The 16,935-nt window shown below is 39.0% G+C and overlaps 1 protein-coding gene across 6 annotated transcripts in view; it reads left to right on the top strand.

Moving 5' to 3' along the window:
• Positions 1-16,935, top strand: part of atm (ATM serine/threonine kinase) — a 169,011-nt gene that overhangs the window by 107,684 nt on the left and 44,392 nt on the right. For 5 of the 6 annotated variants that reach the window (XR_011961512.1, XM_072577464.1, XM_072577465.1 and 2 more), the window contains exons 42-49: positions 4,502-4,604; positions 8,049-8,197; positions 8,864-8,968; positions 10,818-10,937; positions 11,309-11,543; positions 14,223-14,375; positions 14,985-15,104; positions 15,545-15,750. Coding sequence is in view for 4 of the 6 variants with exons in the window: in XM_072577464.1 (XP_072433565.1) it covers positions 4,502-4,604; positions 8,049-8,197; positions 8,864-8,968; positions 10,818-10,937; positions 11,309-11,543; positions 14,223-14,375; positions 14,985-15,104; positions 15,545-15,750 (1,191 nt within the window). In the remaining 2 variants the exon portion in view is untranslated. Of the gene's footprint in view, positions 1-4,501; positions 4,605-8,048; positions 8,198-8,863; positions 8,969-10,817; positions 10,938-11,308; positions 11,544-14,222; positions 14,376-14,984; positions 15,105-15,544; positions 15,751-16,935 lie in introns of those variants that run through there. The other variant, XR_011961513.1, reaches the window with a different exon arrangement.

Genomic DNA, 16,935 nt, shown 5'->3' with positions numbered 1-16,935 from the left:
CAAGTTTAAACTGAGCTTTATAATTGCAAAGAACAGGCAGCTTCAGGTGTGGAGAACAAATGCACATACCTCTGTGCCCTTCTCGCTATTCCCCCCCCACCCCCAAACTTCCCAATTTGGAAGTCTGCAAATTGTCCAAAATTGGTGTTGATGCATCGAGAGTTCTTGTCGCTGACTGGAGTCATAAGGGATTACCATTCATGAGGGTCTGCAGCCTCAACAGATGATCTTCACTCTCCTAGAAGTGATGTGCACCCTGGGCGTAGTCCATAACATACTAAACAAATGGATCCCATCAAAGCTCATACTTGCATTTGGTTTACCTGCATGCACAAGTTATTTTCAGTAAATTAGGTACAGAAATTAAGTAATATGTAATTGAACAGGTTATAATATTTAATATTAGTGGAAGGTAATTCAATCTGTCTGACTCCCAATCTGACTTTGGAGCAAACGGTTTATAGTAAACGTGATCATTCCCTATGTTAGCCGCAAGAGAAATGTAAAAAACAGCTAATGTTCACTCCACCTTGCCTTTGTGAATTTCTCAAAAGTATTTGACCCCATAACTAGAATGGGAGTCTATTGATTATGACAAAAAAATTTGCTATCTTCTCAAGTTTTGCACAGTCTGATAGTCCTTCTATGTTAAGATGCATGACATTATTCATTTCAGTGGCTCCACCTCTGACAGTTTTGAGATCCAGAATGGTATGAAACTGGGCTGTGTCTTAGCCTGTCCTCTGTTTTGTCTCTTTTTCACTGTCTTCCTGACCAATGCTTTCCCTTTTGAAGCAATATATTTCCTTACATGATTAGAGTCCTTACCTATAGAGACCAAAAGCTAAGACTAAAGCATATTAAATCCTGATTAGAGACTTCTATAAGCTGGTGATGCTACACTTGTTACCCAGAATTTCCCTCTGGGTTCAGGATATCAGTGGACACAGCCAATATGATTTTGCAGCTGTCAACCACACAGAAAATGTTGCAACTGACATCAATCTCTCTATATAATATTTTCTGACTTAATAAAGGCTTTTGACTTTATAAATCATGAGTTACTGTAAGATTCCTCTGAAGAATGCATGCCCTCCAAAATTTGTTGCCACCCCTCACTACCTTCATGATAATGCAAGCAGTGATTATTAGCAGTTGGTAGAATACCTGCACCAACTTTAGGGTCATCTCATAAAGAGGTGCCACAAGCAACAAGGTGTAATCATCCGCCATATAGTTCCTATACCAGATACCAGGTCTCCTGAGACAGGTCGCCTTCTCCCTGCACCAGAGGAGCACAAAGAAAAGCTTCAAAGATGTGCTAACATCCAGCCTGAAAAATGCAATACTAACATCAACTCTTTGGGGACCATTATCCTGGACCTTGGCAGCCAGTGACAATAGACTGTTTCAACACTTTGAAACCCAACTACAACAAAAAGAAGAGGAAAATAAAGAGCCACGAAAAGAGCAAACCATGACCCAAATTAATAGATGACCAGATATCCCACATTACAACTAATGTCCTATGTGGCATAAATTTTGTAAATCCTCAATCAGTCTTAACACCAACAGTTGGACTTGGGGGAAATAATTGACCTTTGAGGAATAGCCAGAAATAATAGATGCCCAAACTGACAACTAGCTGCAGAGATTCATGGATTATCTGTTTCATTTCTAGTATATTCTTTGTCACCATTAGTGTCAAGAAAATTATAGTTATGGAGAAAAGGTACTACGATCAGATGCAACAACATACCACTAGAAGCAGTTAGCAAATGCTAACCAGGCGGTTATGGCCTAGTGATATTATTGCTAGACTATTAATTCAGAGGCTCCACTAACAATTTGAGGACACAGGTTCAAATCCCACCACAACAGAGGGTGGAATTTGATTTCAATCAACAAAATCTGGAGTTAAGAATATATTGATGACCATGAAACCATTGTCAGTTGTCTGAAAAACCCATCTGGCTTATAATGTCCTTGAGGAAAGGAAATCTGTCTTCCTTACCTGATCTGGCCGACATGTGACTCCAGATCCACAGCAATGTCATTGATTCTTAAATGCCCTCAAGGCAATTAAGGATCAGCAACAAATGCTGATGCCAGTGACGCCTACATCCTGTGAATGAATAGGAAATGCCACTACCTTGGAAGTACAGTTTCAGACAATTTTCTCTTGATGAAGAACTTAGCTGTTGCATTGGCAAGGCAAATTCCAACTTACACTGACAACAAATGGAGACATGGAAGATGTAAAATGTCCTGTTGGGCTAAGGTTCTTATTGGTAACACCTGTATCCTCAGCACCTTATCATAGTGCTTCAAGAGGCTGTTCATGGCCCACATCAATTCTAGCTTCCCAGCCTGCCTCAATCCCCTGCAATGTGCCTACCAGGTCCATAGAGAACACCGTTTCCCTGGCCCTACACTCAACTTTGGAACATCTGGATAACAAAGACACCTACACCAGACTCCTACTCATTGACTACAGCTCCACTTTCAACAGCATAATTTCCTCCAAACTAATTTCAAACTCTGAGACCGAGGTCTCAGCTCCGCCCTCTGAAATGGATCCTCACCTACCTGACCCACAGACCGCAACCAGTGAAGATAGACAATAGCAACTCCTCCATGATAATCCTCAACGTTGGCACCCGCAAGGATGTGTTCTGGGGCTCCATTGGTATAGGTAGTTCTTGTGTAACCCCGCATTATAGAAAAATTGAGCTTTAGAGACAACACTTAATAAGGTGTTGGCGATGTACTCTCGTTATAGTCAACAAATGTTTAAAAGTTTGTGCTTTAGAAACTGTATCCCCAATTCATCAATTGTGTTACAGTGAATTTCCATTAACGAAATGCGTGTTATAGCGTAACAGCGTGTACTTCCTGTACCTCCATGGCTGTGTAGCCAAATTCCATACGATTACCATCTGCAAGTTTGCTGACAGCACCATTATGGTAGGCCGGATAGCAAACAACGATGAGTCAGAATACAGGAAGGAGATGGAGGGCTTGGTGTTGTCATACAATTATAACAATCTCTCTCTCCATGTCATAAAAAGAAAAGAACTGATCGTTGATTTCAGGAAGAAAGGGGGAGGACACGCCCCTATCTACATCAACGAAGCTGAGGTGGAGAGCATCAAGAGTGTCAAGTTCCTAGGAGTGACAATACTCAACTGTCTGTCCTGGACCTCCCATGTAGATGTGACTGTCAAGAAGATTCAATAGTGGCTGAGGAAATTTGGCAGGTTCATAAAGACCCTCACCAATGTTTACAGATGCATAATAGCAGTCATTCTAGCCAGGTGCATAACAGCTTGGTATGGCAACTGGTCTGCCCAAGACTGGCAGAAACTACAGAAAGTTGTGTGCACAGCCCAGACCATCATGGAAGGCAACCTCCTATCCATGGACTCCATCTACATTTCTCGTTGCTGCAAAAAGGCTGCCAGCATCACAGACCCCTCCCACCCCAGTAATACTGTCTTCCATCAAGCAGAAGATATGGAAACACATGTACCAATAAGTTCAAGAACAGCTTCTTCCCTGCTGATACTAGACTGCTGAATGGACCCTTCTAACTTCAAATAATGTTTACCTTGTTTTGTGCACCTCCTGTGCAGTGTAACCTGTATGCTTCACTCTGTCTAAGCATCCTATGATCTGTATGTCCTTGTTTGCTATGATCTCCTGTACTACTCACAAAACAAAGCTTTTCACTGTAGATACATGTGACTACAATAAATAAAATCAAATCAGCATAGTCTGGAGAATTCATGCCTAGTAAGAAGAAAGGTTCAATAACTTTCATTTCTGATATTTACAAACTTCTCTTGGAATCACATTGAAAGGCAAAAACACTAATGAATTAGTTATTTCCAGAACAAACATACAAAGCATAATATGAAGCATGGGTATGTGCCCAGGCTCAAAGATGGTTGAATCATCAAAAATAAGTGAAACAGGAAAGTAGCCCTTGCTTCAGAGCTCCCATTCAAGAATACTGTCAAACAAAGAGGTGAAACCTCTCACATCGATCATCAAGTGGAGAAATTCTAGCTGGCAAGTGTGACACCAGCTGTGGACAGGATTTTACCACCACAATGACATCTGTTTTCAGAAACTACAAAGCAGACATCAGCCCTCAAAACATGACTTCAGCAGAGATCATCCTGTACTACTAGAAAAGATCAACTTCATTTTTGACACTGATGACAGACTTTGCTTTTCCAGAATCATTTTGTTCAACCATCAAAAGAAGTGCAGCAGATGATCGCATCTGACTCACCCAAGTTCTGAGGTTGCATTCCCATCATCTCATGCAAATAGAAGGATGTCAATCATGAACACAGATTACTTTTTTAAAAATTAAACATAGAAATCAAATCATTTGTCAAGGAACTGACTAAAATGTTTAATTTTGGTAGAAGGCTGCCATTTGTTTGATTCCATTTGGCTAATCTAATATTTGATTTTTAACTTTACACAGAATTCGAACATATGAACATGAAGTGCTATGGGACAAAGCTCTTGTAACATATGATATTGAAATGAATCTCCCTGTCTCTACACGTCAAGCCGGTATTGTCCAGGTAACAAGACCAAAAGATATAGGAGCAGAATTATGCCGATCAACTTATCAAGTCTGCTCCACCGTTAGATCATGGCACAAATATGTGCAGTCTTAAGTCCTGATACTGGTATTTATGTACTGCATTATAACTGTAACAATAATGATTGTGATGGAAAAAACTCCACTTGCTTGGATAAGTCTAGTCTGACAACACTCAAGGAGCTTAACACCATCCAAGACAAAGCAGCCTACTTGATTAGCATCCCATCTATTACCTTCAACATTCCCTCCTTCCACCAGAGTGGGCAACTGTATGTACCATCTACAAGATGCACTGCAGTAACTCATCAAGGCTCCTTTGACAGCATTTTCCATACCCATGACCTCTGGATCAGAATCTGAGCATGCTGTTCACAATGATTCTGTGGATGTGTTTAAACTGCATGTTAATTCAAAAATTGGCTCACCATCACTTTCTCAAAGGCAATTAGGGATGGGCAATAAATGCTTGCCTAGTCATCAACACCAACTTTCATTGAAAGAATAATACTAAATTGCATGATGTCCTGCCTCTCAGTATTTTGCAGCTCTGCAGATGTTTAATTTAGTAAATCTGCAAAAATAAAGGTTAGACGATTCTGTGACCAGTCAGCCTCTGGTGTTAGATGATGATTGGCTGCCTGCGTGATAAGCTATCTTTTTCAACGTGCTGTCTATCCACTTGCCAGCCTGTGTAGGTCAGTTTCCAGACTCATGACTTTTTTTTTCGTCATAATAAGGCTCCTCTTTTAATCTAATATTATTCCTAACTTCGTTATAAGCTACAGACATATATTTCTCACTGCGTTTTATTTCAATAGATGTATACTTGTTAAGTAGTTTGAATTGCTTGTTATTATTTATCACCATTCCTTAAAGTCTATTTTCCCATTCAGCTATAACCAGCTGTCCTGTTATATCAATGTAGTTTATCAATGTAAACCTAATCTGTTTAGGTTTAAGATTCCTGTTTGTCACTTTAGAATATTCTTTTCAAATTTGATGTTGAATTCAGTTGTATTGTGACCACAATTCCTCAAGGTTTGTTTTTACTGTTAAACATTAATTGCTCAGTTGTACAATACTAAACTAACTTTATCCCTAGTTAGGTCCATGATATATTGCTTCAGAAAAGTTTCTACAAACTCATCTCCCAAACCACCTTTGTCAACTTCATTGGTCTAACCTATACAAAGATTAAAGTTCATCACAGCCTTTTCCTTTACATTATTCCCGCCAGTATTTTCTTATTCTTGCTACTGTGAATTTTCAACTATACTAATTCTACTCCATTTTCACTGCCAAAGTTCTTTGTCAGTAATGTACTTGTTTCATCCTTCATTATCAATGCTTCCCCTACACATTTTCCATTTTGTCTGGTGTCTTATCATTTGCTCTACATCCTGGGACATTTCTTTATCAACCTGGGTTACCTTTTAACCATGTCTCCTCACTAGCATCTTAGGCTAGATAGCCAAGTTTGGAAAGCTATTGCACCATTAGCAAAGAAATAGTGCTGATGCAGTCATTACTCCATTGTGTCTATTAGACAACATTCCATCATCATCATGCAGACAGAAAAGGTGAACAAGAGGAGCACAGTGACCCTGAGACACTTCAATGCAAACCAGATAATTCAGATACCTTTTATCTTTCAAATCAAACAAGGCCAAGGAAGTACTAAGTTCACCACATCCCACCTGACAAATCAAAACTTTTTAAGTTGAATCCTTAGAGAAAGGACTAAAAGAAGCAAAGGCAGAGAATGGGCACCGTGAAGGGCAAATTGGGTGTTTATAATCAAGGGCACCGTAATTAATTCAGATATGAAGATCTGATTTCCATACAAGCTGTGAGTGGTTGACCTTGATATCAAGGCAACATTCGACTGACTGTGGTACAAAAGGAGTAAAAGAATGGTATCAGTGAAGGAACTCTCCAGTAACCGCAGCCATACCTAACACATGTGAAAAAAATCTTCTCATGGGACAGGCATTATTTAAATGTTGAGACATTGCTGCAAGACTTCCTCGGGGCAATAAAAACAGATAATCTGGAAATACCGAGTCAGGAAGCATCGGAAGAATGGTGCAAGGCCTTCAAATGTTAATTCTGTTTCCCTCCATAGATATCACCTGTCTTATTGAGTATTTCCAGCATTTTGTGTTTATATTTCCGATATCCAGCATATGCAGGATTTTCCTTTCCCTTGGGGTAGTGCCTTGATTTTACAAAATCTGTCATAATGTCAGAACTGAAGCTGTTGATTGATGATTCCACAGTGCTTAGCTCCATACACAATTCCTCCATTGATAAAGCCCCTAATTCTAGCTTATAGAGGGACTTGGACGACACCCAGGTGTGGGCTGACAAATGGCAGATTATATTAATGACAGGCATTGAAAACCTCTGATATGAAAAGAGGCAGCTACCTCACCTTTGGTACCACCATTACCATATTCTTTAAAAATAACATTTTGGACATTGTCTGAAACTCAACTGGATTGAACTAAAAGAGCAGGTCAGAAACTAACAAGTTATAAATGTTCTGATTCATGAAAGTTTATCTGCAAACTAAGATAAAGGAATATTGACCATTTATCAAGATGAGTAAAAGAATAACAACACTTGAGAAGGTCAGCATTGTCCAGTGTAGAGCAGTCATTTGATAGGCACCTTTGACTCAAAATACATCTGACCACTCGTTTACATTGGTTGCATTATATGTGTCAATAGCTCACCAAGCATAGTACAACCCCTTTTTGGAATTTTTACAAAGAAGCCCAAAAGTGCACATATCATAAGAACAGCATCATCTCCAAGATCATCTCATGTCACCCTCTATTCTCATAGAGACATATATTAATGACGGGAGTTCTGTTTTTACAATGATAGCAGCTGTAGGTCTTCAAGGTTCACCACTTTTTCAGGACAATTAACATTTATCATTAAGTACAGCCTTAACAACATCACCTACAAATTTATCTTTTTTTTTGAAATGCATCTAATTTCATCTTTTTCTTCACTTGTCCTTCATTTTTTGATCAATCCGTTTGTGCTTTCAGAACTTCAATGTTCAGACATTATCACACTTGCAAATAGCACTGCTTCATAAAACACTTTTCGGTGCTACTAACTCAAAATCTGTAATTAGCATATGTATTAATACTTCCCCACTTTGTTGTTTTCACGGATCCCATAAAAACCTAATTTTAGTTTTTTGGTTCTGAAAAAAGAAGCATGCCTGACATGCTTAGTCTTACTCCTTTTACAACTGTTGACTGACCTGTTATGCTTTTCCAGTATTCTTTTGATTAAAAACCTCAGGAATGGACCAACAATGGATCCTTTGCAAGTCCTGTCTGCATTTGTGCTCACAAATAGTTTGTTAAAATCTGTAATTGATTTGTGTTTCTTGATGTAGGCTTTACAGAACTTTGGATTATGCCATGTTCTCACTACATATCTAAATGGACTTGAAGCTGAAAATGCAGAATGGTGTGAAGAATTGCAGGAAATCTATTTCCAAGCAGCCTGGAGGAACATGCAATGGGATCATGTTCCCCCATGCAGGTAAATGCAATGTGTCTGCCTTCAAATAAACTGAGTTGCACACAACTTGTCTGTGAATATCTTAGCTTTTGGGGTTTATTTGTTGTTGTTGTATTAAAACAACTTTTTGAGCCAGAAACCTAGATCTGAACTGGAATACCTGAAAGAGTAGTGAAGGCAAATGCAGTCAGTGCTTTCAAAAGGATTTGGATAAGCACCGAGAAGGAAAAAGAATTTGCATGGTTATAGGGTTCAGAGATGGTTGGACCTTGCAAAGAGCTGGCACAGCTCACTGAAATAAAAAAAAATTTCCATCTGTGCATTAAAAATTTCAGAAACATTTTAGTGAACCCATTTTTGATAAAGATTACCATCAGTGATTTCTTGTAATTATATTGTACCCTTGATGAAATAAAATATCCCAATGTATTTAACAATTAGAGTCCATTATCTTCTGAATAGTACTTTAATCCCTTAACAATATACAGTATCTCATTCTTGGTAAGGTGATTTTCATGCTTTGTCAATTTAAAAGACATTAAGAAACAAATCTGCTTCTATTGCGTCCGTGTACTTCTCTTGAATTATGCTTACACTTTGTAGTTATGGAGTTGTACAGATATTTGGCTGTTCTTGTACTTCTGTTTTCAATTATTTAGCTAATTATATTGCCTTGCTCAATCCCAGAAATGAGTCTTCAGGACCTGGATATCATGAATCTGTGTATAATGCATTGCAATCTCTGAAAGATGAAGAATTTTCTGCCTTCCATGAGATTTTAAAGTTTGCCAGGTAACTGCAGTCACTGTTCATTATTCTTTTAATAAGCTTAATCCATCCATCGCAAATCCCAGAAGCAAGTTTTACTTTTCATTATGATTGAACCTGTCATAGAATCATAGAGATGTACAGCATGAAAACAGACCCTTCGGTCCAACCCGTCCATGCTGACCAGATATCCCAACCCAATTCTAGTCTTTCGTGATCTAGCATTACTACAAATTTTAGTTCAAAATCTACTTCAACGTTATTCTCTTTCTCATGTTAAATGTGGTTCAGACAAATCTTTTAACCTCTTAGACTTATATTTCTTCTTTTTTACTGACGTTTCCAGCATTTTTGTTTCCTATTTCAGGTTTCCAATATCTAGTCATTTGGTAACACAGAACATCAATCTTGCCGACAAAATGTACAGTTTGTTGAAGCATTTCACCTTGCACTCCAGATAATTTTCAAGAAATACCAGCATAAAGGATAAATAACATTTATATGTTGAGAGAAGAGTGGTGATTAGTTGACAACGAGACTCTGGTCAAAACATTGCTCTGGTGAATGCATCATGGCATTAGATTATGATTGACAGTTAACTGCCAAAATTTCTTTAAATTTTAAACCAGGCAAGTTGGCTCTGATCAGTCAAGGTATTGTCCTGAGAAACCAGAAAATGGTTGTAGTCTCTTTTGTTGAGTTGAAACACGTGCAATGTGTTTCTGTCTTCTTTCTGCCTAGAAGCCCTGTTTATTAATATATGTGCTTCCAGGACACTGCACTGCAAGCTGTTTGACAATCCTAAATTTGTTGTCCAACTTATGCTGGACACTATGTTTTGCCAGGTTGGGTATAGTCCTAAAGTATAAATGTTGTTTTTCCTTTGCATTCGTTTTTATTGTGAATTGTTCCTTTTTTTTCTTTAATTCATGAAATGTGGGCATTGATGGCTGGGTCAGCATTTATTGTCTCTTGCTAGTTATCCTTGAGAAGGTGAGCTGCCTTCTTGAACTGTTGCAGTCCACGTGCTGTAGGTTGACCCATGCTGCTGTTAGGAAATTCCATAATTTTAAACCGGCAACAGTGAAGGAGTGATGACATAATTCTAAGTCAGGACAGTGTTTGGCTTGGAGAAGAACTTCCAGGTGGTATTTCCATGTACCTGCTGCCCTTCCACTACTAGATAGAAGTGGGCATGGGTTTGAAAGGTGATGTGGAAGGATTTGTAGTGCATCTTGTAGATCATATAAGCTGCTGCTACTGAGCGTTGGTGATGGAAGGAGTGGCTGTTTGAGGGTATAGTGCCAGTCAATCGAGCTGCTTTGTCCTGGGTGGTGTCAAGCTTGCGTTGCTGAAACTGCACCCATCCAGACAAGTGGGAAGTATTCCGTCATACTGTAGACTTGTGCCTTGTAAATGGTAGACTGGCTTTGGTGAGTCAGGAGGTGAGCGACTCCCCAATTGCTGTTGAGAAGAGTACAATGAGCTGCTGCGTTGAACCACTGCAGTCTGTTTGATATAATTAAACCCACAATGCCATTAGGGAGGGCGTTCCAGAATTTTGGTGTGAATAGTCGTTCGATTGTCTCTCACTGGTATGATCATTGCCTGACATTTATGTGGTGCGAATGTGGTACCATTTGTCAGCTCAAGCCTGAATATTGTACGTAACATGTTGCTTTTGGATATGGACTACTTTAGTATCTGAAGAGTACAAGATGAAAAGCTGCAATAAAATGTCTCTTTTATTCAGCAGTACTCAAATTTCCATCATTTGGAGTATGTTGCTTTTACACTATAATGTATTCCATATTCATTTGTGTTCATCATGAACATCAGAATGACATTGACTGACAATCTATTATGCCTGAAGGGTGAAAGAAGTTGAAGAATTATGCAAAGGAAGCCTTGAGTCAGTTTATTCTCTGTACCCTACTCTGTGCAAATTGCAGATACTTGGAGAACTGGAAACTATTGGACAGCTTCTGTTCAGGTAACCAGCTGAAATTTTATCAGCATTTATAGTGAACTAAATTGTATTTATTCTTTGTTTCTCAAGTACACCAACAAATTTATGAAGTAAAACTGCTGGAAATGTACAAGGATAGATGTCAGACGAGGCCAACGTCAAATTTTAACCTCCTCAAGTTAAATGCCTCACCAATATTCATGCTTACAGTTCATTTCAGATGTATGCTTGGGTATAGTAGTAAGATTGCACGTTGTACCACAGATAATAAGAAGGGGTGATACAGAGGAAATGTGTAAGAGAAAGGAACAAAGTCTACTGTAATCTGACTAAAGAGTATTCAAAAGTATTCAAACTTAATTTCAGTTTTCTAAAAAATACTGTGTTATTTTCAGATCCGCAACAGATGATTCATTAAGTAAGATGCATAGAAAATGGGAGCAACAACTTCAGCTTCTCAAGGACAGTGACTTTACCTTCCAGGAGCCTATCTTAGCCATGAGGACAGTTATTCAGGAGATGCTTATCAAAAAGGAAATGGATGGTCAAAGGAAGGATTTCATTAAGGGTACTCTGACTGAGCATTTACTTCAAATGGCAAAATTAGCACGTGCAGCAAGAAATTCCCAGGTTCAGCACCTCTATAAAAATTATTTGCTATGAAAATTAAGTAATATTTCTGTAGTACACAGAAAATATTAAGCCGTTCAAGCATGAATACATTAGCTAAATTTTTAAAATTACGATATGTTTTGTCTGCAGGAAGTTGTACTTTATTACTACATTCCTATTGCTTTATTTATCACAGACCTCAGACCCACGCAATCTTCAAGCCTAACTACTCCCATCTTTGGAACATTGCTTGACTTTGCTCACCTGTTGCTAAAGTCTTTAACTTTGCTTTTATAACCTCTATAATACAAAACAAGCTGAAAGAGGGAGCATCAACAGCATTCAAAAGTAGCACAGCCTGAAAGAGAGAGAGAGAGAGAGCAGAACCAGAATTCCAAACTGCTAGGGCATGTGAGACAGAGCAGAGTCAGAATGGCATGAGTAAAAACAGCTGAGTTCAAACTGCATTGAACCACTGCAGTCTATTTGGTATAGGTAAATTTGCAATGCCGTGAGGGAGGGAGTTCCAGGATTTTTAGCCAGTGACAACTAAAGGAACTGCCATATATTTCCAAATTATGATGGGGAGTGGCTTGGAGGGAAACTTGCAGATGGTGGTGTTCCCTTGTTTCCTAGTCTTTGTGGGTTTAGAAGATGCTGTCTTAAGGATCAAATGCTACCTTGATGTCAAGGGCAATGACTCTTACCACAACCCTGGAATTCATTGCTTTTATCCATGTTGAACCAAGGTTGTAACGAACTGGGTAACCCACATGAAACATAAACTGGACATATGTGAGCTCATTATTGCTAAGCAAATGCTGCTTGTTAGCACTTGTTTGTGACACTTCACTGATGATTGAGAGTAGACTGATGGGGTGGCAATTAGATGTATTGGGTTTGTCTTGCTTTTAGTGTACATGGCATTATCCATGCACCTTTTAAATTGTCTGATAGATGTGAATGTTGTAGCTGTACTGAAACAGTTAGGCAAGGGCTGATGGATGTTTGTGGTAGGGGAGAAATTGAAATTGATGTCACAATCAGATATGCCCATGATCTTACCGTATGGTGGAGCACGCTTGAAGAATCAAAAACCTACTCCTATTCCTAATTCATTTTTTGTGTGTGCAGCTCTTCCAGTGCACTCCGAGGTGATCTCCTACACTGAACCCTACATAAACTTAAGGTCATCCAAAACAGTGTCTCTGTCCTTACGAAGAGCAAGTCCTGTTTTTCTGTCATCTCTCTTGTTGCTGAGCTGCAATGGCTCTCAACCAAGCAATGACTTTAAATTTCTCATCCTTGCTTTCAAACTGCTCCATGGCCTTGTCCCTTCCTATCTCCACTAACCTGACAACTCTGAGATGTCCGTGCACCTTCAATACTGGCCTCTTGTTCATTTCCAATCATAATGACCCCATTGCTGGTTGTGTCTGCAGTTGTTTAGGCCCCCTAGCTCTGGAATTCTCCCCAATCCCCCATCCCAAAATGACTCCACTTACTATCTCACTTGCCTTCTTTAAAACCCATCTTAATACCTACCCCTTTGACCAAACCATTGGTCATTTGAGCTCCTATCTCCTTATATACCTTTGGTGTCATGTTTTGTTATGCTCCTGTGAAGCACCTTGGGATGTTTCATTACGTTGAAAACACTGTATAAGTTGTTCTGTTTGGAATGTGATATGGCAAGACAACTGATGTCTCCCTTTCTTGTACTCAAGATTCTCTCTCATAGAGTCATGGAGATGTACAGCACAGAAATAGATCCTTCAATCCAATTCGTCTGTGTCGACCAGACATCCTAACCCAATCTAGTCCCATTTGCCAGCACTTAGCCCACAACCCCCTAAACCATTCCTATTCATATACTCAGTCAGATGCCTTTTAAATGTTGTAATTGTGCCTGCATCCACCACTTCCTCTGGCAACTCATTCCACACATGCACCACTCTTTGGGTGAAAATGTTGCCCCTTAGGTCCCTTTTATATCTTTTTCCATTCATCCTAAACCTATGCCCTCTAGTTCTGGACTCCCCCACCCCAGGGAAAAGACCTTGTCTATTTATCCTATTCATGTACTGCTTGATTTTATAAACCTCTATAAGGTCAACCCTCACCCTCCAACGCTCCAGGGAAAACAGCCCCAGCCTATTCAGCCTCTCCTTATAGCTCAAATCTTCCAACACTGGCAACATCCTTGTAAATCTTTTCTGAACCCTTTCAAGTTTCATAACATTCTTCTGATAGGCATGAGACCAGAATTGCATGCAGTATTCTAAAAGGGGCCTAATCAGTGTCCTGTACAGTCGCAACATGACCTCCCAACTCCTATACTCAATGCTCTGACCAATTAAGGAAAGCATGCAAAACACCTTCTTCACTATACTATCTATCTGCAGTTCCATTTTCAAGGAACTATGAATCTACACTCCAAGGTCTCTTTGTTCAGCATCACTCCCTAGGACTTTACCATTAAGTATATAAACCTGCTCTGAAATGCAGCTCCTCACATTTATCTAAATTAAACTCCATCTGCCATTCCTCAGCCCATTGGTCCATCTGATCAAGATCTCGTTGTACTTTGAGGTTAACTTCTTCACTGTTCACCACACCTCAACCCCTCCAATGCAGCTATTTTGAATATTTTCAGTTCACATATATGTATATGTAAAGTGTATCATTTGATTACAGTTGGCAGAGAAAGCCATCTTCCAGATCAAGCAACACAATCCATTTGGGTTTGGCATTTCCACCTGGCAATTAGAAGAGGCCCAGGTCTTTTGGGCTAAACAGGAACAAAGTCTTTCTCTTGATGTTCTCAAGCAGATGATTGACAAATTAGAGGTATGTTCATGGATCTCCATTATCCAATCATTAAACATGACTCAAAAGCTTTGTTTCACATTTAGTATAAGTAAGGGGAAATGGGAGTGAAGATTAAATAGGTTGCAGTGACTACAAAGCAAATGCAAAGCATTAGCGATGCAGTTAATTCTTGTTCACGAAGGGCTGTGTGTATTTGCGGATGTTATTTGTAAGATATTTTATTAAATGTACTGAGGAAGCTGTATTTCAATTGTTGTAATTTTAATACAACAATTAGTCTCGGCACCAACTTTCAGTATTGCAAATGAAAATTAGCTTTAGAAACAAAAACAGAAAACTTTATTGCCCTCTGCAAACAAATTATGGCTTAGAACTGGATACAGTTCTGTTACTGGACCTGTATCAGTGCCACTCTGGACTGAGTAGGAACTCCAAAAGTTTGGATCATTCATTTGTGTTCTTTAATTTTGCAGATTACTTGTGTTTAATTTTATGTAAGAAATGAAAGACTTCTAAAAATATTGTGTTAAATAATACTTGCCTTACTCTTCAGTTCAGTGGTCACTTGTTTGTCCTTTTTGTTGTTTTAACATCTGTCAGCTTGTTCTTCTCTGTCTATCTTCTTAGGTAAATGGCGATGATTCATTAATGCCACTGTATGTTGAGTGCTTGAGACTCTGTGGCAACTGGTTGGCAGAAACCTGTTTAGAAAGTCCTGGCACCATCATGCAAAAATATTTAGAAAAGGTGAGCATGAAGAAATGACTAATGATCAATAATGATTGGTGACACATTTGAGAAATCGTCTTTACCCTAAAACGATGAAACCATTAATGGCCACTGTAGTGGCTAACAATTGTAATGTTAGCAAGAGTATTAATTGCAGTTACTTTTGTTTTCAAAGTATTTCATCATTCACTTTTCGGTGTTCTATAAATTGACATTAACATCCTATAATATGATCATTAATTCTCCATTGCAGAACGTGGACACTAAATAAAACCCAGAATTGCCCAAAGGGGTTTTGCTAAGAAACTGTCCCATTTGTTACCTAATAACATTATCATTTATGTCTACAACTCTTTTCTCAGTAAACAAACCTGAGTTGTCTGGTCAACAATTTTAACATCTCCAGCTTGCAATATGTAATGTATTACAGTGCCAAATTGTTATTTATGTTTTTTCAGGCTGTAACTCTCAGTATTCAACACAAGGACACAGTTCACAATGGTAAGATGGAAGCATTTTTATCACTGGCACGTTTCTCAGATGCACAATACCAGAGTATTGATAATTATATGAAATCATCTGAGTTTGAAAACAAACGTGCCCTTCTCAAGAATGCCAAAGAGGAAATCCATTTGATCAGAGAACACAAATTTCAAACTAACAGGTAGATATGCAAACCATTTCTCATAAAAGATTATTTAATGTAAAATGAAGTCCTCCATAGTCATCCAAAGTCTTAATATACTTATGCGACTGTAATATAGCTGCCTTGTTTCATTAGTTTGTGCTGGTCTCCTACATTCTACCTTCTGGAAAGTTGAAGTCTTTGAAAACTCTGCCAGTATCTTAACTCCCAGTAAGGCCTGTTCCCCCATCACTCCTGTACTCATTGACTTATGTTGCCTTCCTGTCAGTAACATCTTGATCTTAAAGCTCTCGTCTTGTTTACAAATTGCTCCAAAACTTTCCCCTTTTTATTTTTATAATCAGGTCCAAACCCACAACCCTCGTGAAACAAATAAATAGCAGAGATTTTAAACAAATAATCTATCCACCTTGACAATAGAATAGCAGAAATCAATGGGCAAAAGAGAGGGAGGAATTTAAAACATTCTACATTCCTGAAGAAAAGTACTAGGAAAACTAATGGGACTAAATGCTGGTAACCCCCTAGATCTGATGGCCTGTCTTAAACCAAGTGACTACAGAAATAAAAGCAAAACATTGATGCTGGAAATTTGAAATAATAAAAAAGAAAATGTCAGAGAGACTTGGCAGGTTTGGCAGCATTTATGGACAGAGAAACAAAGTTTGGGAGAAGATTTGTAGCTCGGGTGTTCGTTGTTATGGTTGTGTTCGCCGAGCTAGGAATTTGTGTTGCAGACATTTCGTCCCCTGTCTAGGTGACATCCTCAGTGCTTGGGAGCTTCCTGTGAAGCGCTTCTGTGCTGTTTCCTCCAGCATTCATAGTGGTTTGCCTCTGTCGCTTCCGGTTGTCAGTTCCAGCTGTCCGCTGCAGTGGCCGGTATATTGGGTCCAGGTCGATGTGTTTGTTGATAGAATCTGTGGATGAATGCCATGCCTCTACAAATTCTCTGGCTGTTCTCTGTTTGGCATGTCCTATAATAGTAGTGTTGTCCCAGTCAAAATCATGTTGCTTGTCATCCGCGTGTGTGGCTACTAAGGATAGCTGGTTGTGTCGTTTCATAGCTAGTTAGACCATAAGACCATAAGACATAGGAGTGGAAGTAAGGCCATTCGGCCCATTGAGTCCACTCCGCCATTCAATCATAGCTGCTGGGCACTTCAACTTCACTTACCCGCATTCTCCCCGTAGCCCTTAATTCCC

This window comes from Chiloscyllium punctatum, chromosome 9, assembly GCF_047496795.1.
Source record: "Chiloscyllium punctatum isolate Juve2018m chromosome 9, sChiPun1.3, whole genome shotgun sequence".
Taxonomy (NCBI): domain Eukaryota; kingdom Metazoa; phylum Chordata; class Chondrichthyes; order Orectolobiformes; family Hemiscylliidae; genus Chiloscyllium; species Chiloscyllium punctatum.
This window is presented reverse-complemented; position numbering and strand designations above follow the sequence as displayed.